Raw genomic sequence first — 27,664 nt, 5'->3', positions numbered from 1 at the left:
GCCTCCCAACAGAAAGTGCAGGACCTGCTCTCCCAGTACGGAGGCTGCCACCCCCTCCCAATCCCCTCTGGGCTCTGCTCTTGGGAGGCACAGGAAGAAGTGGATAAGCCTCAAGGTCTCTTCCAGCCCTCAGGCCCTCCCATCGGCCTCCTCACACGCAGACATGCTCTTGGCGGCGCCCACAAGGGCACCGTGTGGCTTTATAAGACGAGAGCAGCTCGGGCAGCCACAAAGGACTATGGAAGGGCACCACCAGCGTCATCTTTCCCTTCGGATCTCCGCTCAACCCTCACCCCGCCCGCGGCTCCCCATCTCCATGGCTTTGTCCAAGCAGGTGAAAGCCCTGCAAAGCTCCTACAACTGCCCTCCTTCCCTCTCACGGCCAGCCCTCCGGGGTGAGGCCCTCATCACGTTCAGCCGCGGACTCCCCAGCGTTCTCTGGGCCTCCTTACGGACACGGACACGGTCACCTTCCACAGGCGCACACTTAGAGGCACCATCCCCTTCTCCGCCTTTTCAAGTTAAATGCTACTTATTAAGGCTCGTTAGGCCTCCAGCCATTGACCTCTCTACACGTCGGGGGCTCTGAGCTGCACTGGGGTACTGAGAGCCGTGGGCACCCCGAGGACCAGGCGCTTGTGGAGGAGAGCACGCTGAGCACCTGGGGAGCCGTGTGCGTCCCCCGGGGGTTCAAGGCCCTTGTCCCTGTCACAATGCTGTCTGCCCTGGTTGTCATTAAACAGCTGCTGGTCTCCATCCCAACACACAGCCCCTGGTAAACTAGAGTGTGGCTTCAGGTTCAGCACTTTCCACTGAAGAATTTCTGACAAAACGTAAGAAATCGAAGGTATGAGAAGCAAACCTCCCAGGCTTCTACCCTGAGTTAGGTCTCCTGGGGAAGCTCACGGTGAGTCCTGAGTGCACACCTCCCACTCCCAAAGCAAGCCAATTCCACAACGAAACCCCGAGGTCCTGCTCTCAGCCCACGCTCCCCGGGACGCACGGGTGGGCACCTGCGTGTCCAGCCACTTCACCCCCTCGGGGGTGTGCTCCACTCGCCCGTAGAAGTGCACGGGAAGCATGTACTCCGGCCGGGCCTTCTCCCAGGGGTTGCCGTAGCGCAGCCAGTCATCGGCCTCCTCCACCTGGAAAGCAGCCAGCAGCACACGGTTCATGGAGAGGAGAGAGCCCGGGCTGACAACTGCAGCCTGCGTGACTCAAACCCCATCGAGACATAGGGCATTTCCATCGACCTGGTCATCAGCTGTTTCGCTGAGACTATACTACTCTTGAGTTACAAAACTTTCCAATCCTAACCACGTCCTGGCTTTGTATGGGACTTTTAGGCCCCAAATTATACTAAAAAAATTATTCTCCCCCCAAATGGGAATAGTTGTGCCTTCCATTTGGAAATGCCAAGTGAGGGGAAGCAACCACCTCGCCCAGAGGAGGACAGGGGGACTGCGCTTGAAGATGACGCTCTTCACTGATGGGGTTCCCACCGCCTCAGGTTTGATGCTCTAGACCTGGGGTTCACTAAGGGCCCCTTTGCTTTGCAGGGTCCGGCATCTAACCCCACAAGGTGCTGTTCTCTCACTGATGTCGGGGAGATAAGGGTGAAGGTGGGAATAAGACCACTGACAACTGGTCCAGGTCAGTTGTCCCTCTGAGGGTGAACCAGCGAGGGGCCACTTTGGCTCTGCACTGAGATAAGACGGGAACAAACCTCCACCCAACCTCCACCCCTGGTGTCCTCTAGAAGGTCCAGCAGGCTCTGCCGCGCCCCCCTCCCTGCCCCAGTGTGCAATGAGCTCACACAGGAGACCAGCCTCTGCTGGCCCCAGTGGAATATGAAGAAAGCATGGAGCTTATAGGATTGCCCTGACCTGCCTGACCTCTGCTTGTCTAGTACTGGCATGTGGTCTCTCCGTGAAGGAATTTAAAATACTACAAGCTTTTGCATCTACTGTAGACAGAGAATCTTGGTGGTGATTTTTTATCTCACTACAGGGGTGGCATTCGGGGGCCTGCTTGTGGCCTGTGTGGAGGGCTTGGGTCTCGAGTTTGCACGTTGTCCTTTCCAGTGAGTCTGTGGAGATCTCTGGTTTTGTTCTCCTGGGTTTCAGGGGAAGTGTTTAACTTTCTAGTGATTGATTGTTGGGTTTTGAAATACCAAAGCTTTCTTTTGTTGTGTTTTGAAATAAATCTCTTTTAAACTTAAAAAAACAAAACAAAACAGTAAAAGCTGAATGGAAAGTGCACCTATTTATTTTCTTGTGCAAACGAGAGCTGGAAATGAACGAAGGAACCAAGTCTCACCCACCTGCCAGCCATTGACAATCTTCTGGTTAAAAATCCCAAACTCATAGCGGATTCCATAGCCATATGCTGCCAGGCCCAAGGTGGCCATCGAGTCAAGGAAGCAGGCTGAAAATCGCAAACACAAAGAACTTCTGATCAACATGTTCCAGGCCCACTGAAAGCAAAGCTCTAAGTTAACCAGGCGCTGGGTGCCAGCCTCCAAGGGGCCAGGGGTTCAGTGGTGACACTGTCAGCTTCAGCTGCCATGGAAAAGAAAACTGAAACACACCCTCACTCCCTTCGGCTGGAGAGCCCAGGGTAAATGTGGGGTTTGTGGAAGATTCGGAGGGGAGAGAACACAGCCACACATGGGGCATCTCCAAATGCCAACTTCCTCCCAGAGCCTCACTCGGACTGACGGCCTTCCATCCCCCGCACTGTCAACCCCAAACCCAAGCTGTCTGGAAGGCAGGGGCACATACACATAGTGGAGAAGGCATAGAAGCAAGGGCCGGAAATGTACATTTCTCTGTCCACGGTGCCAAACACCCTACCGCCAACGTGCCCCCCGAGTGTGCGGGAAGCGGCTGGAGCAGCGTGTCACCAACTGACCCTCTGCTCCGATCAAAATGTCTTGGGGAAAAGAAAGCACCATGCTTTAAATAAAGACCCAGAATGCAGCCTTGTTAACCTCCTGGATTAAAAGAAAGAAATAAAGTAAAGGGAGAAAAAAACTCTACACAATAAGAAAAACACAAACACACAAACGAAAGCACGCCTAATTCACCAAACGTGCACAGGCCCCTGGAGGCCAGCCCTTCCCTGAGGGAGAGAAATAAGGAAAACCCGAACACGTAAGCTCTTGTTTTGAGGAAACCATTCTTACAGGCGGACAGAGGACACAGGAAGCTACAGGAGCTGTGGAACCAGAGGGGCCCGAAGGAGGAGGTGCCATCACACCGCCCACAGGAAAGGCCATACAGACATGGAGGACCAGCAGTCGACCTGAATCTGACTGGGGAAGCCCTGAAATGCCCAGAATGTAAGTGGATTGTGAAGGGCAGGCTGCCAGTCCCCAGCTTTGGTGAGAGGGGAGGTGAGGATCCACTCCAATAAAGAACACCAACCGGCCTGGAGCTTGGGAAGCAGGTTCTGTTTTTCCTGTGATTAACAGAAAGCCGTCAGGGGAAGGGGACTGGGTGGACTGACCCTCGGGCTGGAGGACCTGGGGCTCCAGGGACTGCAGGGGAAGCAAGCCCTGGCTCCCTGTCTGGGATGATCTCACCATCACACACCAAACTGGGCCTGCCCTGGAGAGCAGGATGCCCGGGACCCACAGGGGCTTTTCACACTCAGGGTGGGGGTGGGCAGGCCTTGCCAATTGTTTCTTTCTTTTTCTTTTTCTTTTTAAATCACTCAAGGACAGGCTTTTTATTGAACTTTAGAGAAAAGAAGGGTGGGGGGACATCAATGTGAGAGAGAAACATGGATTAGCTGCCTTCCTTCCGTATGTACTCTGCTCTGACCGGATAGCGAACCCACAACCTAGGAATGTGCCCTGACCGAAAATCGAACCTGCAACCCTTTGGTCAAAGGAATGATGCTCCATCCGACCAAGCCACCCGGCCAGGGTGCCAATTGTTCCTTTATACAAATCCATGAGCTGTTTTGTTAGAGATAAACATATTGCATTTATAATTTGTGAAGAATTTACTTTAAAATTAACAATACACGCACATGCGCTCCCCACCCCCTAAGTTTTAGGGCATTTTCTCCCTTTTCAAAAAGACAATTCCCAAAAGAGGCCATGACACCAAGAGGGAGGGGCCTGAGCCCACCCTCCCCTCGGCCCCCCAACTCAAGAGCAGCACAAAACCCGAGTCATCTTTGCCCTTAGAGACACTGGGCCCAAGCGCCTTGAGTCACAGTAAAATCACATCTCCCGTGACTGCTATTTCCACTTCCCCGTTCTTAACTCAGCTCCCTCTCCCCTAAAACACTGGCAAAAATAAACAAAACAGAAAAACAACTGAGTATGCTCTCAAATAGTTTACCAAGGGAGCAACATCCCCCAAAGGGAGAGAGCTCTGTAAGGTGTGTGTGTGTGTGTGTGTGTGTGTGTGTGTGTCTGTCTGTCTGTCTTTTTCCCAATGACTGGCTTTGGATTGTGCAGAGTGATTGCTATATTGGAATCCCCTCCCAGCACCAGTCACTCAACACTGGCAAACTTGGTCTTCATGATCTTTATGAAGGGCTCCTTGGGTGACAGAGACATACGTCTTGCACTTTTTCCCTGCCAGAGGCAAAGATTTTAACCTGCAGCACACACTCTCCCATCCACCTCGAGGGACCACTTTATCCACTCAGAACAGTGCCAGGAGCATGGCTGACCTTGGCCTCACCATGTGATCACTGACAAGGCACCATGTGAGGACAATCTTGTCCCAGACAGGTGCCTGGGCTTACCTGCCAGCCTCCCCAATCCTCCATTCCCCAGGCCAGCATCCTCTTCTATTTCCTCCAGTTCTTCCAAGTCCAACCCCAACTGTGAATAAAAACAGAGGCAATACTTTCACATTATTTAATATTTTCACTCAAGTACCAGGTGGAATGATATTTAAACCATGTGAGTTTATATCAAAAGTAGAGTCTGCTTCCGTTTAGACTTGAAAGTCCAGGGTTAAAATCTGATGCTTAATTGCTGATTGAAAATGAAAGTTTCCAGGTATTTCAAAAGCTGTCAAATTACTTAAGAATTACAGTCAAAATGAGACTTGGTTTAATAGTCAAAGATATATACTGCTGTATTATTGACTTACTTATAGAGAAAAGATTATAACGTTTCCTAAAAATGAAACCAATGGTTTTAGTAATTCCCTAATTTCACATGGTCTAATGATAATTACATAACATCTTTTTAAACCCAAATCTAAAAACACCTTTCCGTGGCATTCCAATTATATTCAAACCAACTTGTGAAACAGATATGGTATGTTAAAAATTAGGGAAAAAGCAACAAAGTCACAACCACTTCACTTAACAGAAAACCATTCCAGAATATAGCTGTTAGGACTCTCAATTATGTTGTATTGATAATTAATCTATTAATCTTAACTTGATAAAACCCATCACATTAACAATCAACAACACTATTTAATAAAAAAAATAACTATGTTTGAAAACAAATAATTATTTACTGAGATGAGTTGCAGTTTTCATATTTCTACAAAGTTCTTTAATGGATTTACTATTCCAGCATTCAATATGTTGAAATATCACACATCATATAGCATCTGAAAAACTCTACTGCATACTCACAAAGTATAGAGTGTAAAAGGCAAATAACATCCTAGTGTTATGAAAATAGTTCTGACCAAGGGGACCCCTTGAAAAGGTCTCAGGGAACCTGAGGTCTCCAGATCACACTTGGAGAATCTAATAAATTATGCAGAGTGGAAGAAGAGTTGTGAGAAAATTAAAAACATACAAAATAGTTTAGCATCTATTAAGTTAACTGAATGGTGCTAAGACATACAGTCATCTGATTTAGATATCAAAATACTGACTTATGGCCCTGCAAGGCTCACACCACACCTCCTCCAAGAAGGCCCCAGAGCACCTCCCACCTCGAAACCAAACCGAACCCAAGCAGAAGCAGTGGAAGGTTCTTGGGCGTAGGACGACTGTGGTAAGGACCCATCTGTGTATGTGCAAAAGGGCAGAAGCGATGCATATTCACTCAGAAAATTCTACACCGAGCATCTAGGTGAGGGAGAAGACCATGCCCAGGGAAGTGGGACAGAGCCAGAAAACAGATACAATCGAATTGAGCTCTGCTCTAAAACAGCAAGTGAACTGAAAGACCTCCACCTAAACAACTGTTAGCGAAGGACCCGTAAGCAAAGGCAACTTCTATTCTGTTTAGAGGACAAAGGCAGTTTTATAATTAGAGGATAGGATGAGCTCACAAGGTTATCTTAGGGGCAGAGGAGGGACCCCGGAGGTAGGTTACCAGTTCAATAAAGCAAGGAGAAATGGGACAATAACAAATACTTCTGCCATATTGTAAATCTGTCCCTGGGGTGGGAGTGAGGAATACAGTGGTTTCTAGAAGCCTCCAAAGCTTAGCATTACAATGCAATCGAGCCCTTGCACTCCACTGTATTAACAGCTCTCCATCCAGTTCTCCCCTTGAGAAAGGAGCATCACCCACAACCCATTCTCCCTCACAAAGGACAGAGAACTCCATCAGACATTTCCCAGGGCCTAACGCCCACGCTCTCCTCTGTCAGTGCTCACCGCTGGGGCCTGAACTAAACCCAGAGCAACAGGAGAGGCTGCCGGGTAGCCGGGCCCCAGGACCCGTACCTGGTAGATGGCTTCATCACAAGCATTCTGGAGGCCCAGGTTCACCATCGTGTTCTGCAGAGTACGGCCCATGTAGAACTCCAGGGAAAGATAATAGATGCGCTGAGAGAGCAAAAGAAAGCATCTTAGATCCATCTCCATGCACAAGCAGATGATGATGGTGATGATGATGAGTGGATTCCTAAGAGAACCTACATAGGGGTTTCATTTATGTTAACCCAGTACTTACCGGCGCATCCCCAAATGATCTCACTCCCTTCACCAGGCCTTGGCCACCCTGTTTTCCAAGGGCATCTCATGAGGGAACACACTTTCCCCTCCACCCACCCCCACTCTTTTTATTTATTTTTGTTTTATGCTCTTTTAATTTTTAAAATTTTCAACTACAGTTGACATTCAATGTTACATTAATTCAGATGCACCACATAGAGATTAGATCTTTGTGTATCTTACCAAGTGATTTCTCCCCTGCCAAAGTCTAGTACCCACCTGGCATCATACATAGTTATTAAATACTAGAGGCCCAGTGCACAAAATTCATACAACCTTGAAAGAAACTATAGTACAGGGCAGGTCTTGGTCCATCCTCTGAGCCCCTGCCCAGCCCTGCCCGCTGCGGCCCCCGGTCCCCTGCCTGCTGGCAGCCCCACTGCTGCCACTCCCAGGTGCTGACATTGCCAGCCCTGCTTGCACCTGCTGATGGGCAGATTGGGGCAGTCCCAGCAGCAGGTGCAAGCAGGGCTGGCACCGGTGGGAGCGGCGACTGCTGCCCGGGTCGCCCCTCAGGAGCAGGGAGGTGGAGAAGTCCTCAGGGGCGATTGAGGCCGGCAGCCACCACTTGCACCCGCAGATGGTGACAAGTGATTGGGACCTGTGCCGGGCACTGGCAGCGGGTGTGAGTGGTGGCTCCAGCTGCAGGTGTGAGCAGGGCTGGCACTGGCAGCGGGTGTGAGTGGTGTGGGAACAAAGAATTTTCAGTAACCATCAGAGTCTTTCAGTAACCATCAGAGTCTCCCCTGATGACAGCGACCGGCACCCTGCTTTGGTCTGGTGTCCTTGTGCGTCTGCACCACCATCCTGCTACAGCCAACGCCCACCATGTTCCACACATGCTCTCTGATGGTCAGCAATTGTCATTGCAACTGGTTGTTCAGTTCCATGATTCGGTCTATTTGCATTTTAGCCTTTATTATATAGGGTTATTGACTATATTTCCTATGTTGCACTTCACATCCCCGTGACTATTTCATCACTGCCTATTTGACCTTATTAATCCTTCACCTTTGTCACCACCCTCCCATTTGACAAACAACAGTTTGTCCTCTGTATCTATGAGGTTGTTTCTGTTTTGTTTATTTTTTATTCTGTTCTTTAGATTTCACATATAAGTGAAGTCGCATGGTATTTGTTTTTCTCTAAATGACTTATTTCACTTAGCATAACACCCTCTAGGTCTACCTATGCTGTTGCAAATGGTAAGATTTCATTCTTTTTATGGCCAAGTAATAGTCCATTATATATCTTACTATGTCTTCTTTATTCACTCATTTACAGATGGGCACTTAGGTTGCTTCCATATCTTGGCAACTGTAAATAACCCTGCAGTGAATATAGGGGTTCATATGTCTTTTTGAATTAGTATTTTGAATTTCTTCAAATATATACCCAAAAATAGAACTGCTGAATCTAAGGCAGTTCCATTTTCAGTCTGAGAAACCTCAATATGGTTTTCATAGTGGCTAAGCCAATCTGCCATATGTTATGACCTACGGACTGCCTTCATTTTTTTTTTAAAACTGGGTTTATTTACTACACACAGGAAACACCACAGAAAAGTATAAAAGCTCTTCAGCACAAACAGATGATCAACACAGATATAATTTTCTAAAGGCACCTTAGGCATTAATAAACTAACTGTGGAAATTAAGTTGAGCATCCATAGGTAGAGCCTTATTTTGCTCTTTACACACTGAGATTAATCTGAGATTATCTTAACCTATCACTGAGATAACAATAGGAAAGAGCCGTGGGATACATTATTTCAACCTCTGCAGAGATAAAGAAGACCATCCATTCACTCACTGCAGGAGCAGAGAAGGCCAGTTACTTACTAAACTGGCTATTCCACCCACTCACTGCAAGGATGCAGCAGCCCAGTAACACAGCAAACTGGCTATTCCACAAGCTCATTTGGAGATGCATGGCCTCTTACACAGTAAACTGCCTACTCCAGCTACTCAGGCAGAAATGCTGTGGCCTGATTATATAGCAAACTGACCATTCCATGCATTCACGTGCAGGGATACATTAAGCCAGCCACATACAAAAATGGCTATTCAAGTGTGTGTGGAGGGGAAAGAGGGAGATATCTGTAATTCTATCAACAATAAAAAATGCATTTAAAAATAAAAAAATAATAAACTTACTATTCCATCCATTCACTAAAAGGGTGCCAAGGAACCTGGCTGTCCCATGCTCTCACTGCAAATGCATAGCAGGCCAAAGGACAGTCAACTGATAATCCCACCCACATAGTGCCCTATGGGACGCATCAGGGATGCAGCGGCCTGTTACAGAGTAAGCTGGCTCTCCCATCACTCACTGCAGGGATGCAGTAGGCATAGTAAACACACTAGTCTACATGCTCACTGCATAGATTCAGCAGTCATGTTACATAATAAGCTGGCTATTTCATCTACTTAATAGAGGAATGCTGTTAGCTGGTTGCAAAATAAACTGAGTATTCCATCTACTAATAACCAGGAGAGGATAATCAGGCAACATAGGGAACTAGCTATTCCACCCATTCAACGTGGGATACAGTACATACAACACAATATTTTTAGTGTAATAAAAGCAAATGCTTCAACTAGTATAGAAAAATAAGGTGTAGGACACAAAATGTTTGTAACATTTATATTACTAAGTGGTGAGACTATAGTTATTTTTTTTCCATTTGGCTTATCTGTACTGTTAAATTTTTCCTCCAATAATCATAAGCACTTGCATAATTGTGTAAAAGACAAAAATAATAAATAAAATCACGTTAACTTAGTAAGTATATATCAGCAGGTTACCCCAGTCTGGAGGGTGATGGTACAAGCCCCTGAGGCCATTCCTGGAGCTGGGGGTATGGCTTTTCAGGATTTTAAAAAATATATTATTTTATAGATTTTTTACAGAGAGGAAGGGAGAGGGATAGAGAGGTAGAAACATCGATCAACTGCCTCTTGCACACAACCTACTGGGGATATGCCCGCAACCAAGGTACATGCCCTTGACCGGAATCAACCTGGGACCCTTGTCTGTAGGCCGACGCTCTATCCACTGAGCCAAACTGGTTAGGGCATGGATTTTTATTGGGAGCCCACTTCCCTGGGCTCTGATCCTCCTGGGGCTTGTATTTGGTCCATTACAAGCAGAAAAAGGAGATAAGGAACTTATTTTCAACATAAATTAGCGAGACCGAAGCACTTATTAATAAATTCCACTTTTTCTTTTTTAAAGGGCTTTCCTATCCAGAATAGTCTCCTTCCATTTACTGGCTGTGGTTTCTTTCTTTTTTTTTTCTTTTTTTAAAAATATATTTTATTGATTTTGTACAGAGAGGGAGAGAAGTAGAGAGCTAGAAACATCGACGAGAGTCATCGATCAGCTGCCTCTTGCACACCCCCTACTGGGGGTATGCCCGCAACCAAGGTACATGCCCTTGACCGGAATCGAACCCGGGACCCTTCAGTCCCCAAGCCGACGCTCTATCCATTGAGCCAAACCGGTTTCGGCTGGCTGTGGTTTCTTTAAAAGAGATAAGTTTCTACCTGTAGCCAAGGCAGACCATCAAAACTCAGAGCACTCACTGAAGATGACAAACCTGTTTTGCTCATGAAAGGTCATTTCCGTAATCCCGAGCCCATCGCTGGCCTTTTCAGGCTCCATTATAAACATGCATAAACTCTAACAGGAGCCCTCGTATGTCGGGGTGTGTCCCACTCCAGGAAAATGCCCTTGACTGTGCAAAGTCGTACCCTTGTCATCTGCAACAAGGTCAATAAAAATGATGCTGCGAAGCAGAGCTCCGCAGTCAGCAGAGGATTCTGGGGGAGCCACTGCCTCCTGGAAGGTTTCCCTGGCAAAACCGAGCCAAGCCTTTGTTGTAATAACCTGTTTTAGCCACTTGGTGCCACTTCTTTCCACACTGCCTTGCATGCTAAATATGAAGATGCCTCGTTGGCATTCCAACAAATCCTGTTATTTTCACCATCTCTCTTTTACTAAAAAGGAGTGCCCAGAACGTGTTTGGAAAAGCAATACATCTTACTCTTAGCACTTATTAAACATTTCTTAACGTCCCATGAAAATACTCTAAAATACTATCAACAGAACAACTGTTCCATGCCCGCTGTGCACAGCAAGTCAAATCTTTGCAAACGGACTCCTTTCCTCAGAGTGTCTCCTTTCCTTGCTAGCTTTCCCTGGACTACAGTGCAGTAGAAAGGACAAAATTCTCCACGGCCAAGAGAAAAAAAAAACAAAACTGGCCGTGCGGGGAGGAGGGGGGGGGCTGGCCAAGCCTATGATACGCCTATCGAGCTAAAGCTGTTGAAAAGTTACAATTGATGAATGAAACAGAAATGCCGCAAAACTGTAAATGCAATATACTTTTAAAAAATGTGTACAGATACACAGGAGTAGGAAAAGGACATGCAGCTACATTTTAATACAGATAAAAGTAACGGAGACGATCAATGCCTTTTCCTTTGTGCGTTTTGTATTTTCTCTACCGTAAACGTACATTTTCGCAAAAATCTAAAAAGGAACGACTGCATCCCCGTGAGCTGTAAGGTAAGTAGGAGCTGCTCAGGGGAGGTGTGCGGGCTCCTTTTTCTGAGCCTGGGACCCCGCTCCTGCTTCAGCAGGCACCGCATCCTGCCCAGCCCGCCCCGGAACGCCCAGCTCCCTCCGGATGGCTGTGCCCGCACCCTCCCAACACACAGAGCACCCAGGCCTGGTTCCAGGGCCTTTTCTCTCACACATGACAGACCGCACAGAACCAGACCGAGGAGGGGGCGTGGAGGAAGCCTCAACTCTGCAGCCATCGCGGAGGCACACGGCCAGGGACAGGCTGGAAAATTCCGCCGGGTTTCCAAGCCTCAGGAATTCGAGGAGCAGCGGACCAAGGCAAGGCCGGGCTCCCCGCTTAAGGGAGCCTGGCGGCCCGGCCCAGAGCGGGCGGACAAGCGGGAATGGACGCGCGTGGGGGCTGGGGAGGCGAAGGGGAGGGGAAAGCGAAGCGGAGAAGTGGTGCGAGGGGGCGGGGGCGGCCAGGGCCTTCGAGGGGCTCTTCTCCTCCACGACGCCCGGGGAGCGGACCAGCGATGGGCTGCGAGGGCGGACGGGGTGACCGCGCTCCACCTGGATGCCCATTCCGCGGGCGGCGGCCCTACTTGGCTGCACAAAGAGCTGCGGCGCTTTGCTGTGCTGTCTCAGGGGCCGAGGCTCCAGAGACCCTGCAGCAGGGCGCTCCCTCTCGGGCGGGGGCGGCGGGGCGGCCCGGCCGCGGGCCTCACCTTGGGGTCGCGCTCGTAGTAGTGCTGCTGCGTGCGGATCCAGCGGCCCACCAGGTGGTCGCGCACCGTGTGCGCCAGCGCGAAGTAGTAGTCGCGGGGCGTGGCCACGTTGCGGTCCTTGACCAGCGTGAAGTGCAGGTGCCGGTTGAAGCTCTTCCGCACCTCGGCCACGTCGCCCAGCCCCGCGATCCCGCGCACGCTGATCTGCTTTCGCTTCTCGCTGTCCGTCAGCGGCTTCGCCATAGCGCCGGCCGAGGGAGGAAGAGGAGCGGGGGAGAGCGGCCAGGAGATGCGGACGCCGAGGCTACGGAGGAGGCTCTGGCACCGGGGACTGCGGCTACCCGCGCTGGCTCCGACCGCGCATGCGCCGGGGGCGGGGCCGAGGGAGGGTGGGCGGGGCCCTGGGGAGAGGGGCCTCTGAGTGAGGTGTGGTCTCCCTGAGCAGTGGGGTCTCAGGTGTGGCTTTAATCCTTGGAATTTGGAGGCGGCTTCCGGTTTCATAAATGGGAACCACCCTCACAAGCTGGGGGGTTTGAGGGTGGTCTCACCCCAAGTTGGCCAAGCCGGGCAGAAGTGGGAAACGGCTGGAAGAGCTGGATGATTCCAGAAATGAAGCTGCAGCCCTGTTGGCCTCTTTCCCCCCCAGGGCAGACACGGGAAGAACGCGCTCCTCCCTCCTCCCTCCCTGGATTTCTGGGGGCTGTGTCCCTCCCTGCCCAGGGCCCCCAGGGGCGGCCCCCAGGCCAGAGTGTCCTGGGTGCTGGGCCATAAGGGAAACTACACTTGAAAAGGCCGCCAGCAATTCCCGCCCAGTGGGCCGACTCCTTTTGAGGCCCAGGGTGGCTCTGAAAATATCAGCTAAGAAAGTAAAAGTTTATACAGTCAACCCTAGACTCGGTGGACCTAGATTTAACAGACAAAACTGCCGATCCATATGTCACATGTGAAAATTAACACCCTATTAATTTAAAGATGCTTTTAACCAAGATTTCCTCACAATTGAATTAACAGGTTGTTTTCTTGTTGTTATTAATTCACTGTTATTTTAAACAAATTTTATCAGATAGGCCATATGTTGGGGGGGGGGGAAACTGTAGTAATTTCGCCAACATGAGTAAATATTACATATCTGCAGCTATAGTCTACATATTTATTTATTTATTTATTTATTAAATATATTTTATTGATTTTGTACAGAGAGAAAGGGAGAGAAATAGAGAGTTAGAAACATCGATGAGAGAGAGTCATCGATCAGCTGCCTCTTGCACACCCCCTACTGGGGAGGTGCCTGCAACCAATGTACATGCCCTTGACCAGAATTGAACCCAGGACCCTTCAGTCCCCAAGCCGACGCTCTATCCATTGAGCCAAACCGGTCTCGGCTATAGTCTACATATTTAAATCCAAGAGTCACTGCTTGTAAACAATATTCAGCAAATAATTAACAGGTGATCACACCGCATCATGCTCGGTAATTGTTTTTTTGTTTTTTTAAAAATATATTTATTGAGGGTTTTTTTTTAAATATGGTCTATTTCTTTTCTTTTTTAAAAATATATTTTATTGATTTTTAACGGAGAGAAAGGGAGAGAGATAGAGAGCTAGAAACGTCGATGAGAGAGAAACATCAACCAGCTGCCTCTTACACCCCTACCGGGGATGTGCCCGCAACCAAGGTACATGCCCTTGACCGGAATCGAACCCGGGACCTTTCAGTCCCCAAGCCGACGCTCTATCCATTGAGCCAAACCGGATTCGGCTATTGAGGTTTTTTTTAAAAAAATATGGTCTATTTCTTTTCTTTTTTAAAAATATATTTTATTGATTTTTAACAGAGAGAAAGGGAGAGAGATAGAGAGCTAGAAACGTCGATGAGAGAGAAACATCAACCAGTTGCCTCTTACACACTCCCTACCGGGGATGTGCCCGCAACCAAGGTACATGCCCTTGACCGGAATCGAACCTGGGACCTTTCAGTCCACAGACCGACACTCTACCACTGAGCCAAACCAGCTTCGGCTCTTTTCTTTTTTTTATATATTGTATTGATTTTTTACAGAGAGGAAGGGAGAGATATAGAGAGCTAGAAACGTTGATGAGAGAGAAACATCGACCAGCTGCCTCTTGCACACCCCCTACTGGGGATGTACCCGCAACCAAGGAACATGCCCTTGACCGGAATCGAACCTGGGACCCTTCAGTCCCCAAGCCGACGCTTTATCCATTGAGCCAAACCGGTCTCGGCTATTTATTGAGTTTTTACAGAGAGGGAGAGAGAGGGATAGAAAGCTAGAAACATCGATGAGAGAGAAACATCAATAAGCTGCCTCTTGCACAGCCCTTACTGGGGATGTGCCCGCAACCAATGTATTATACATTCCCTTGACCGGAATCGAACCTGGGACCTTTCAGTCCACAGGCCGACGCTCTATCCACTGAGCCAAACTGGTCTCGGCAGTAATTGTTTTTTAAAATATGTTTTTATTTCAGAGAGGAAGGGAGAGATAGATAGAAATATCAATGATGAGAATCATTGATCGGCTGCCTCCTGCACTCCCCCTACTGGGGGTTGAGCTTGCAACCCCCGGCATATGCCCTTGACTGGAATCAACTCAGGACCTTTTCAGTCCCCAGGCCTGTGTTCTCTCCACTGAGCCAAGCCAGCTTGGGCTCGGTAATTGGTTTTACCGAAAATCCTGTGGGGTGATTTTTCTGTAGCAGTTTTAACTCCTGCCAGATGATGATATATTTCTTTCTTTAAAAAAAAAAAATATATTGATTTTTTACAGAGAGGAAGGGAGAGGGATAAAGAGTTAGAAACATCGACCAGAGAGAAAAATCAAACAGCTGCCTCCTGCACACCCCCCTAATGGTACATGCCCTTGACTTGAATCGAACCTGGGACGCTTCAGTCTGCAGGCTGACGCTCTATCCACGGAGCCAAACCAGTCAGGGTGATGATGCTTCTATGTGGGCTAAGCCGCGCCCCAGCCGTGTGCATCTGTTTACTCCCAGTGACTGGAGAATGCATGCATTTACTAGACCTATGCAGTAGAAATTTAAAATTACTGTAATACATATAAAAAACTTTTCTGTGAAATTAGGCATCATACATACTTAACTTTAATTACACAGACGTGTCTACATAAGTAAAAACAAGTAAACTAATTTGTCAACTTTTAAAACATACCTATTTAGAAAACCTACTTCATTATATAACGGACTTTTAGCTTTAACAAAGGCCCCTGGCCCGAAGTAGACTGTTTTTATGAAGGTTTTGCTGTACGGAGAGTGTGCAGTCCTCGGGCTGGGCTGACAGACACTGCCAGGGAGCAGGAGACAGCTTTCTTCAGGGCGTGCTGTGGCCTTGAAGAGCCACAAGGACTCCTCCTCTGGGAGACCAGCGCTTCCTCTCCCACCGAGAAACCTGGCTCCCTAAATCACAGGCCCTTTAAATCAAGTCAGGATGAAGGCCACACCCCTCCCTGGCAAAGGCTCTGAATCCCAGAGAAACAGCCTCCTCCAAGCCGCCCCAGTGTGAGCTTTAGATAAGGGGTTTCTGGACCCAGCTTCCCATGTCTGCTTAACATGGTGGTTCCCAGGGAAACAGGGTCGGAGGCCCTCTGGGCACACAGCCCTGCCGGCGCTGAGCCTGTGGGAACTCTGCTTCCTGCGATGATTAGGTCTGCATGGGAAGGAGCCAGGTCAAGAGCCGTGGTGGGAGTTTAGGATATTTTATTTCGTTCTCTCATGGGGAGCTGAGACCATCGTGTCAGCGTCAGCCCTGAGCGGGTGGCTAGGTTCTCTTCTATAGAGTTTGCAATGTAGGGTTGGGACGAGGGTGTCCAAGTTGGTCAGGCGGAGGGGAGGGCACGAGTTAGGGGAGTCAAGAGTTAGCACAGGTCGGTCAGGTGAAAGGGAATTCATTTAACCTTGCTTCTGCAGGCGCAGACCGTCTGCCCTAAGCTATAGGAAAAGGTTTATAATAATACCAGAGGAATTCATGTGCGGGGGGAGGGGGGGAGGTGGGGTGGGGAATCCCCTCAGCCCAGCCCGCACCCTCTCATAATCCAGGACCAATGGCTCCTAACTGCTCACCTGCCTGCCTGCCTAGTCACCCCCAACTGCCCTCCTCCCTGCTGGCCTGGTTGCTCCCAACTGCTCTGCCATTGGCCTGGTTGCCCCTCACTCCCCCCCCACCCCCCCGCCAACCTGGTTGCCCCACACAACCTGCTGTTCAGTCGTTTGGTCTTCCCTCACTAACCCCCCTGATGGCCTGGTCACCCTCACAGCCTGTTCGGTTGTCCATTCAGTTGTTTCAATTGTGACGGTCACTTAGGCTTTTATATATATAGATATATTTCAGAAAACATGTCCAAGCAGGAGAGGTTAAGGGTAGTTCACCTTAACAGTAAGTTTCACCTACACCTGCCCTTTTGGTACGCCCATAGGAGCTCTGTTTTTTCCTTTGGGGGAAAGAACTCTGTCTTTGCCTAATCCCTCACTGAAGTGGGTCAGAAACTGGACTTAGTGAAACTTCAGGTTTGCCTCTGATGGTCTTAGGCTGCTGGGCTGCATAGGTCCCTGACTTACAGGGAGGCCAAAACTGCCAGCAGGAGATGGCATGAATGTCCAGTTGCGGAAGGTTTCTTAGTTATCTTCTTTTTTGGGGTGGGGGTGGGGGTGGGGTGGGGAATATCGGGCTGGGCCTTTATTGGCTGGTATGCACCTATTTCCTGTGTCAGTTACAGGCTAGTGGGAGCAGGTGGCTCCTTCCCTTCCATGTCCTGCCCACTTCCCCCCAACCTGGGACACAGGAGTAGCTTTGGGCTCCGGAGACAGAACTGAGTTGAGGAGTCCACAACTTCCTGTCAGCTCAGGCAGCTTGACCTCAGGGTTGGGAACCCAGCACGAGAAACCAGAAAACGAGAGAAGAGGTTTGGGGTTTGATGGAGAGGAAGGGAGGAGTCTGCCCTCCTTCAAGTCCCTGCACGTGCTGAGGGCCAGGCAGAGCTTCAGCTCCCGCAGGGCCTGCAGGCCCGATGCCTGGGCAGCTGATGGGAAGACAAACCACGAACCTGAACCTGCCACTCCTCCCTACAGGCCTGCATCGCCCCATTTCACAGAGGGAAACAGGCACAGGCCCCCCAGCAAGGCCACCTCTCCTCAGCCTCTGTCCCTGCTGAGCCTCATTCATGATAGCCATGCCGGGGTGCCAGGTCCTCCCTGCTGTCCCATGGAGCCTTGGGGGCCTGGCTCTCCATGCAGTCCTCTCTCACCCTTTACCCTTGGGTAGCCAGAGATTCCTTTGGGCCGAAGCCGGTCTGCGGACTGAAAGGTCCCAGGTTTGATTCCGACCAAGGGCATGTACCTTGATTGTGGGCACATCCCCAGTAGGGGGTGTGCAGAAGGCAGCTGATCAATTTTTTCTAACTCTCTTATATATGGTGTCAGATGGGTAATCATTTCAGAAGGTGTATAAATGTCTAATCACTATGTTGAACACCTGAAACATAATACGTATGTCAACTGTAATTTTGTTGTTGTTGCTAATCTTCACCCGAGGATATTTTTCCATGGATTTTCAGGGAGAGGGGAAGAGAGAGGGAAAGACAGAGAGAAGCATCCGTGTGAGAGAGACACATTGATCGATTGCCTCCTGCATGAGCTCTAACCAGGGCCTGGGCAGGGGAGGAGCCTGCAACCAAGATACATGCCCTTGACCAGAATTGAACCTGGGGCCCTTGGTCTGCAGTCTGACGCTCTACCTATTGAGCCAAACCAGCTGGGGCTCATTTAAAATAAAATTAAAAAATTAAAATAAACTTATTAAACAACCTTTGTTTACCATACTTTTCCTGGTCACTTTCCCGTAACTTACCTCCTCTGCCCAGAAGACCCCAATCACTTTCCCTTTGTTTCAGCCTCACATGATCTATGGACCCGAATTCTCACCACCCCTTTGAGTTCTAATCTCTGGGTGCTCCGGTGTGCATGTGCGATGACATGCTAATAAGCCTGTGTTTGTTTCCCTCTTGTTAATCTCTTTGCTCAGTCACATTTACAAGGCCCCAAATGGAGACTTTGAGATGGGTAGAAGAAAAAGGTTATTCCTCCCCTGCACAACTGTGGGCTTCAGAACTGGAAAGACGGAAAACATGGGCTCCGATTTAATTCTCCAAGAAAAAGAACTGCTCTTCTTCTTCTTCTTTTTTTAAAAAAAATATATTTTATTGATTTTTTACAGAGAGGAAGGGAGAGAGATAGAGAGCCAGAAACGTCGATGAGAGAGAAACATAGACCAGCCGCCTCCTGCACACCCCCCACCGGGGATGTGCCCGAAACCAACGTACATGCCCTTGACCGGAATCAAACCCAGGACCCTTCAGTCCGCAGACCGACGCTCTACCACTGAGCCAAACCGGTTTCGGCAAGAACTGCTTTTCTGACAGGCTGGCCAGCTGTGACCAAGTCAGGGGTACCTGCTTGCCTGTCGGGAATAGGGTGTGAGTCCACCAAGCTGCCTTGTTACAGACTGACTGGTTCTCTATAATCTCTTCTTTCTGGAGGAGCCCGTTTTAAAAACTCTATTTAGTACTAAAAAGTGGCAGATATTGGCTCGGTTTCTGTCACTGTTGTAGTGGGCTTTTCTGTGCTGTTAGAGATAAATTACCCTTAAAGTTCTTTTAAATGGGTCTTAAGGCCGCCTCAGAAATAGAGAAGAAAGATGTCTTTATGAAATGCTATGGAAATTTAAAGAAACTGAGTGTGGGAAACAGGACATTTTTCTGGTGGGCTAGGCTTAAGCTTGAGGGCTTGATGAGAATCTCATTGAACGTATAGATATTGGCCATACGTGACTCAGAAGTCACTCAGTAAGTGACTCGGAAGCACCACCAGTTCTCGATGAGACGGCACGGGCCAAGCATAAAGACTCTCTGGGATCCCAGCAACACTGCTGGCTGATCTGTGCGGGTCAATGAAGTGTTTACAAATGAACTCAGAGCTGGCCTTTTAGGAACTGGATGGCAAATAACAAAAGGGTTACGTTTGAGTGGTTGGTAATTATAAAGCTCAATAGAATGAAGATCATGAGCTAACATGACATTGTGGAATTGGGGCTCTCCCATCACTGGGGAAGGTAAACAGATATCCTTAGTGACACTAATGTATTTTAACATGTTGATGTTAAGGGGGGAAAAAAATCCATGAGACCAGAGTCATATTAAAAGGAAAAATAGCCGAAAGCGGTTTGGCTCAGTGGATAGAGCGTCGGCCTGCTGACTGAAGGGTCCCAGGTTTGATTCCGGTCAAGGGCATGTACCTTGATTGTGGGCACATCCCCTGTGCGGGGTGTGTGTGTGTGTGTGTGTGTGTGTGTGTGTGTGTGTATGTGCAGGAGGCAGCTGGTTGATGTTTCTCTCTCATTGATATTTCTAGCTCTCTATCCCTCTCCCTTCCTGTCTGTGAAAAATCAAAAAAGTATATTTAAAAATAAAATTAAAAAAAAAGAAAGGGAAAGACAAAAGCAGGGTGGAAAGGAAGAATGAAAGCCCTTCTCTATGGAAGGATGCCAAGCAAATGTAGGAGTGGGTACTAGAACTATTGGGCAAAGGCTTTGGGGAACACGGGATAGTCAGTCATATTCTCAAGTACCACCCTTACTAGCTATAATGATAAAAGCCTAATATGCTACTTGTCCCTTTGGGAGTTCGACTGGAGTTTGACAGCTTGCTATGATGTGCGCTGACTAGCAGTGGGCAGCGTGGAACATGGCAGGCATCGGCCACGGGGTGCTGGCAGCAGGCAGCAGTGGTGGTGCTGCTGGACCTGATGGGAACGAGGTAGGATGGTGGAGCAGGTGAGTGTGTGGTGCCAGGCCAAGGCGGGTGCGAGCAGGGACCCTATCGCCCCAGCAATCACCCTGTAGACTGTGACCAGTGGCAGTGGTGGGGGGCAGGGCCACTGCCTGGCTCCCAGGCACTGAGAGGACAGGGCAGGGCTGCCCCGGTCTATCGCCCCACAGGCGGGATGGTGGAGCAAGTGAGGGGGCGGTGCCAGGTCAAGGCTGGGTGCTAGGCAGGGCTGTGAGGCTGGGGGCACAAGCTGGGGCCTGATCCTTGCAGGTCATTCTGAGGAACTCCACCTGTGCACGAATTCATGCATCAGGCCTCTAGTGAGTTATAAAGGGGAAAAGGCATTTTACAATGGAGAGATAATCCAGCCTCATGAAGTGATCCAACCTAGTAACACCAATAAGGGGACAAACATACTTTGTGCCGCCTGATTCAATGCACTAAGAAGGACTCAGCATCAATTAAAGAAATATAATGTAGTATACTATATGCATATTAAATAGTAACATAGGAAAGATCCCTAGGACTCAGCATACAGAGGTGCAGGTAACAGCTAAAGCAGTTCCCAAATCCCAAAGCCCCAAATCCAGAATTCCAATTGCCTGACTTCCAGGGCATTCTTTTCATTATGCAAATGTGGGATCGTCAGCCCAGGCAGCCCTTCTACCCCAGCACCAGGTTCCTGTTCTAGGAGGAATGATGCCAAAAGCAACAAGGACTTCCCCAATGTGGCTGGGCTTTTTTTTTTTTTTTTTTTTTTTTTTTTTTTTTTTTGTCTGGGGCTTTGAGTGTGTTCAACTAGGACACTGTCTCATGCTTAGGTAGGCCTGATGTCCCCAAGATGGGTTCTAAAGCCAAGTGCCAAGAGTCAGCTAAAGGTGTCCACCGCATGACCACCTTACGCAGGCCCTCTGCCCTTCCAGAAGGGAGGGAGGCACAAATAGGAGCTGGTGAGGGACAGGGCAGTAGACATGCTAGAGTAGGGGTGTCGAACTCAATCAGAGAAGGGGCCAAAATATAAAATCCAGCCTAAATCGCGGGCTGAATGGTTTACTGAACAGTCATAAACTGTCATTGTGATGGAAACGCAGCGGAGTGCAGTGATGACAGCGCGGTGCGGGCCACATTGCAAGGCCTGGTGGGACGGATTTGGCCCGCGGGCCTTGTGTTTGACACATGTGTGCTAGAGAGAGAGGAAGCTGGTTACACTCCATGACCACCATGCAGACATCCTCCAAACCAAAACCCGTCCCCCGTTTTGGCAGGGATTGACTGTTTTTGTGGCAGGATAGTAAGAAGCTAGGAAAATTCCTGGACAAGTGGAATAAGGGAAACAAGAAAATTAAGCAGTCTGGGCAGTTTGCAGCCAGCTTGTGAAATGCAAGATCTTATCTTCCTCAACCAAAGACACTTGAGAGTAAATAGTTAATACCTCTCTTCCCTAACCAGATAATACATAACTTAAATCACTCTAGCCTGGGGAAATAGAGAACAAAGATCCTGGCTAAACTCAAGGACAAATATCACTTGCAGGATGCTAAGGCAGGAGGAGGGGGAAGAGAAAAGAAGGGAAAGTTTTATCTCACCCACTAAACAAAGAAGCCCTTGTTAGAACTCACCAAACAAGATGACCAGATATATGTACAAACACTCCAAGATAAGCCACAACAATGTAGGAGGCAATTTTGAAACATAGTCTGCTACTCAAACTATCTGGCAGGGAAGCTTTGAGATCTATAGGGAGAAGGGTATAAAACCCCCTGAGCCCCTACTGGGCACATGCCTAGACTAGCTGAGTTGCCTGCTTGTGCTATCTGCCAAGTGTGTTCTTAATAAATTTGCTTGCTTTGCTTCAATGCTGCTTTCTGTCACTCATCTGAATTTCTTCTCATGAGATTGACAAGAGCCAAGGAGGGGACAGCCCCCCACTCCCTCTGGCTCAGGGTGCTCAGTCTGGTAACATTTTGATAATTACCTTGAGGTTGGTTATTAGACTGGACTTGATGCTGCACAAAAGTGACCTGGGGGACCATGGTTTCATCCATGGGGGAAGGTGAACTGTTATCCTGTAGGCCCAGAGGGCCAGGAGTGAAGGGAGCAAATCTGACATGCACCCCTGCACCCACCAACTCCTGCTCAGTCAAGGTCAGGCACCCTGAGGAAGGCAGCACTCAGAGAACCAGGGGTCTTCAGTACCACTCCTGTCACTCAGGATACTTCCTTGCATTCCATGCAGCTGAAGGTTCTAGGCAAGCCTATTTAGTGTGCTATGTAGGGGTGTCGAACTCAATCAGAGAAGGGGCCAAAATCTAAAATCCAGCCTAAATCGCGGGCCGAATGGTTTACTGAACAGTCATAAACTGTCATTGTGATGGAAACGCAGCGGAGTGCAGTGATGACAGCTCGGTGCGGGCCACATTGCAAGGCCTGGTGGGACGGATTTGGCCCGCGGGCCTTGTGTTTGACACATGTGCTCCAGGGGATACGTGAAACTCACAGTGAGACAGTTTCAGTTTCTATGGCCTGAATTAATGTAAAATGAAGAATAATGGCCACCTGAAAGACAAGTGTCTCCATGAGTCCAATGCTGCACCATCCAAGTGCCCACACCTCTTCTGGGAGGCTCGAAGCAGTAGGGACAGCAGCCCATGAGAAGGGGCTGGTGATACTGAGATAACCCTCAGGCTGCAAGAGGAGGCTTTTGGTCCTGGTATCTGCTCCCTGAGACAGAGCACCCAGAAGCCTCCGGCATTCATCAGACACCTGCTATGCACAACTCTGGGCCAGTTCCTGTTCTCCACATCCACAGATAATCAGAGACAGTGGGTGGGGAAGGTAGATGGGTTGTAAGGGGATGAAGAGACAGCCAAAGAGAAATTTTGGGAAGATTTCTGTGCTATGAGCTGTGTAAAAATCCCATAAGAAAACTGTAGAGGGCCGCCTGAGAAGGCACATGGACATCCTTTAAAATTTAAAGTTTAAATTGTCAGCTGAGCCTGAGGCACTGGCAGAGTCCATGTCCTGGTTACACCCCCCAAGAGGGCGGGGAGAATGGTGTTATTCAGTTTCTGACTTACCTTTGACCAGGTGTCAGCAGGGGCGGGTCTTGATATGTAAATCCAGTAATGCTAGGGCCTAGTTAAGAATGCAAATAAGGGGGGCAATGGTAAGATATGTACACAGATAATAATAATAAAAAAAAGAATACAAATAAGCTCCTTTGACCCTATAAAATAAACCTGCTGCGTGGCTTGGCGGCTCGCTGCCTCTCCATCAGAGAGGATGGCGCTCACCTAGCGCCCAGCTTGATGAGTCAGGTGGCCCTCTACAGAAAACCAGGGTAAAGAGTTCCATTATTCTTTATTATTATTATTATTATTATTATTATTATTATTATTTTAAATATATTTTATTGATTTTTTACAGAGACGAAGGGAGAGAGATAGAGAGTTAGAAACATCGATGAGAGAGAGTCATCGATCAGCTGCCTCTTGCACACCCCCTACTGGGGATGTGCCCACAACAAGGTACATGCCCTTGACCGGAATTGAACCTGGGACCTTTCAGTTCCCAAGCTGGCGCTCTATCCACTGAACCAAACTGGTTTTGGCTCCATTATTCTTTTTTAAAGATTTGTCTTTATTGTTGAAAGTATCACATATACCTCCAATCCCCCATTGACAGCCTGCACCCATTTCCCCCGATTGACAGCCTGCACCCATTTCCCCCTAACCCTAACCCTAACCCTAACCCTCTAACCCTAACCCTAACCCTAACCCTAACCCTCACCACACTATTATCTGTGTCCATGGGTTATGTATATGTGCATACAAGTTCTCTGATCAATCTCTTCCCGCCCACCCACCGTCTTCCCTCTGAGATTAATCAGTTTGTTCCATGCTTCTGTGTCTCTGGATCTATTGTATTTTGTTTATCAGTTTATTTTGTTCATTAGATTCCACATATGAGTGAGATCATGTGATGCTTGTCTTTCTCTGACTGGCTTATTTCTCTTAGGATAATACTCTCCATGTCCCTGCATGCTTTTTTTTTTTTTTTTTTTTTTTAAATATATTTTATTGATTTTTTACAGAGAGGAAGGGAGAGGGCTAGAAAATCAGAAACATATACGAGAGAGAAACATCGACCAGCCGCCTCTTGCACATCCCCTACTGGGGATGTGCCCGCAACCAGAGTACATGCCCTTGACCGGAATCGAACCCGGATCCCTTGAGTCCACAGGCCGATGCTCTATCCACTGAGCCGGTTTTGGCCCTGCATGCTGTCTTAAAGAGTAAGAGATCCTTCTTCTTCTTCTTTTTTTAACAGCTGCATGGTACTCCATTGTGTAGATGGACACTGTAGATGGACCACAGTATTTTTATCCATTCATCTACTGATGGGCACTTGGGCTGTTTCCCAATCTGAGCTACTATAAATTGAACAGAGGGGTGCATACATTCTTTCTGATTGGTGTTTTGCGTTCCTTAGAATATATTCCTAGAAGTGGGGTCATTGGGTCAAATGGCAGTTACATATTTAATTTTTTGAGGAAACTCCATACTGTTTTCCATAGTGGCTGCACCGATCTGCATCCCCACCAGCAATTTACTAAGGTTCCCTTTTCTCAACATTTAAAAACCTCACATACAGGAAAATGCTAAAATGATACGAAGTATATAAAAATACTGGACAATATTACTCAACATAAAAACGAATGAACTACTGATATGCACTTTGACCTGGGTGAATCTCAAATATTATGCTGAGCTGAAAGCCAGACACAAAAGAGCACATACTGTACGATTCCATTTATTTGAAATCCCAAAACTGGCAAAGCAATGTGTTGTGATGGAAATCAGAGCAGTGGTTGCCAGGGCCAAGGGAGGGGGGACTGTCCAGGGACTTTCTGGGGTGACAGAATAGGGTGTGGGCTGCATGGTGTATTTGTTTAAATTATTTGAACTATATACTTGAGTTGTGCATTGTATCCTATAAAAATCCATCAGTAAAAATATTCTTTAAAAAGTCACTATGTCAGAAGTAGAAGTCCATAGGTCAGACGGAAAACCATAAAGATGTAAAGTGGTCTGCATCACGCAGGCAGCTGTTGTTAACTTAGGCTTCTAGGAAGTAGCACCGAGGCCCTTCGGGGGCTCCTTTTGTGCGGAGGCATTCCAGCCCAAGTTCAGAGCCAAGTGTGAGCGTCCGTCCCAAAGGGACGTTCATGCGGGCTTCTTGCACAAAGCCTATTTGCTTTGCCCAACCCTTAACCTCCCTGTTTGTTTTGGGCAAAGTCTTGGCCTTGCGCTCTCACCAAGAAAATACGTGGAAATGCAGGGGGTGGGGAGGGGAGATCAGTGTCCCCGTCTCAGGGTTTTCAGTTCCCCTGCTTTCTTTAGACAATCTTCCCTATTCAATAGGCAGCTGAGGGCCCCTCCCCATGAGCCCAGCACCTGCAGGACCCAGGGGTTCACGTGGAAGGAGCAGAGGTGACTCCTCCCTCAGGAAGCAATCTTCTCTCAGCCCACAGGTCTATGGAGAGACAATGAAAAGAAGGAAAAAGTCTAAGGGTTGAGAAAAAGAAAAGGAGATCATATGCTTTCAGATTGGAACACAATGATAAGATGGAAACCCACTGTTTTAGGTTGTTGCTTCCCTGGAATTCCAGTCTTCAGTTTTCAGGTGCTTTTTTTTGTTTTCCTCCCATCACCCAATGATATGTTTTTATTGATTTTAGAGAGAGAGAAACATCAATGTGAGAAACATCTATCGGTTGCCTCCCGTTTGCTTATGTACAGTGACCAGGGATTGAACCCACAACCTAGGAACGTACCCTAACTGGGAATCGAACTGGCAACCGTTTTGGTGTATGGGGATGATGCTCCAACCAATCAAGCCACCCAGTCAGGGTTCGTCTTCATGTTAAAAACTGTCTTATTGAGATATATTTATATATCATACATTTACCTATTCAAAGTACATGGTTCAATGATTTTTCCATATATTTATAAAGTTACATAACCATTACTATAATTTGTTTAGACCCTTCTCATCACCCCCTAAAAACCCTGTATCCAGACTATTAGCACTCACTCTCCATTTTCTCTCTCACCCAGCTGCTGGCAACCACCGATATGCTTGCTGTCTCTAGGTCTGCCTCTTCTGGACACTGCATAAAGATGGAACCATGTAATATGAGATCTTGTGTGTCTGGGTTCTTTCATTTATGTTTTCAAGTTCCATCCATGTGTGAGTCTGTAACTCCTTTTTAATCCAAAATAACATTCCAACGTATGGAGAGTAATTTTTTAAAAATATATATTTTATTGATTTTTTACAGAGAGGAAGGGAGAGAGCTAGAAACATTGATGAGAGAGAAACATCAACCAGCTGCCTCTTGCACACCCCATACAGGGGATGTGCTGGCAACCAAGGCACATGCCCCTGACCGGAATTGAACCCGGGACCCTTCAGTCCGCAGACCGACGCTCTACCACTGAGCCAAACCGGTTTCGGCTGGAGAGTTATTTTTTAAAAAAAATTATATTTTATTGATTTTTCACAGAGAGGAAGAGAGAGGGATAGAGAATCAGAAACATCGATGAGAGAGAAACATTGATCAGTTGCCTCCTGCACATCCCCTCATTGGGGATGTGCCAGCAATCAAGGTACATGCCCTTGACCAGAATCAACCTGGGACCTTTCGGTCCGCAGGCCGACACTCTATCCACTGAGCCAAACCGGTTTCAGCTGGAGAGTCACTTTGAAAAATCCTTTGAAACCTCTTCATCCCCAGAAAGCTGAAAACCCTGGGTGATATTCCCATTTCTTCTTGTTGCATTAGAACAAGTCCTTGCAGGCTTCTGCGAGTGGCATATTCACTTTCAAAACCATGTGACCCTAAGCGACCTGCTGGGCGGCTCTGGAGGAACACGCAGCCGTGTCTGCTGAGCACCGCCGGCCTCTGAAGTTGTGTCCTCTGCTACAGAAATTCAGCTCAGGCCTCTCCTGACCTTTCAAGGGGCTTCTCGAGACAGGATGCCTTGTTGGGGAATGTCTGCTTCGGAACTACGTGAATCCTGAGGCAAACACGAAGACTGACAGGGCTGGACTCAACCTCTTACACCAAAACCTCTGTCCTCCAATCAGTTAACACTGAAAAGTGAGAATCAGAGGCTGTCCAAATGATAAAAGGACAATTAGGCCTGGAGCTAGTTTTTATTTCTCTTGACTGTATAACTATTTTGCTAAATATTACAACGTTCCTTATTACTGTGATGACTGAATCTTTAATGGAGAGACCTGCTTTTGATAAACAGCTGCATGTAAGGCCGGCTTTGACAAGGAAAAATATGTCTAGAGAGAATTTTAACTTTGGATGCAACTTTGGTAGCACGCAGTTTGGGGTTTGAAAACCTCCAAACCTGGGCCAAAGGGGGCCCTCTTCCTCACTCTCTGATGGTTAGCTCCTTTAGGCCCAGCTTCTTGGCTGTACAATGGCAAAGACTAATACCTGCCCCCTGGGCTGCTGTGATAATTAGATCATTGGCTACAAAAAGAGCAGTCAGT

At 48.1% G+C, this 27,664-nt stretch overlaps 1 protein-coding gene across 2 annotated transcripts in view; it reads right to left on the bottom strand.

Moving 5' to 3' along the window:
- PYGB (glycogen phosphorylase B) overlaps positions 1-12,598 on the bottom strand; it is a 36,323-nt gene extending 23,725 nt beyond the window's left edge. Inside the window, exons 1-5 of one of the 2 annotated variants that reach the window (XM_036417772.2) lie at positions 12,237-12,598; positions 6,670-6,771; positions 4,768-4,846; positions 2,324-2,427; positions 1,014-1,145 (exon numbers count right to left, since the gene is read on the bottom strand). In XM_036417772.2, the coding sequence (XP_036273665.1) occupies positions 1,014-1,145; positions 2,324-2,427; positions 4,768-4,846; positions 6,670-6,771; positions 12,237-12,479 (660 nt within the window). In that variant the 5' untranslated portion in view covers positions 12,480-12,598. Of the gene's footprint in view, positions 1-1,013; positions 1,146-2,323; positions 2,428-4,767; positions 4,847-6,669; positions 6,772-10,540; positions 10,560-12,236 lie in introns of those variants that run through there. The other variant, XM_036417773.2, reaches the window with a different exon arrangement.
- Between the last annotated feature and the right edge of the window lie 15,066 nt (positions 12,599-27,664).

The sequence above is a fragment of the Pipistrellus kuhlii genome, unplaced genomic scaffold (assembly GCF_014108245.1).
Source record: "Pipistrellus kuhlii isolate mPipKuh1 unplaced genomic scaffold, mPipKuh1.p scaffold_m20_p_6, whole genome shotgun sequence".
In the NCBI taxonomy this organism is placed as follows: domain Eukaryota; kingdom Metazoa; phylum Chordata; class Mammalia; order Chiroptera; family Vespertilionidae; genus Pipistrellus; species Pipistrellus kuhlii.
This window is presented reverse-complemented; position numbering and strand designations above follow the sequence as displayed.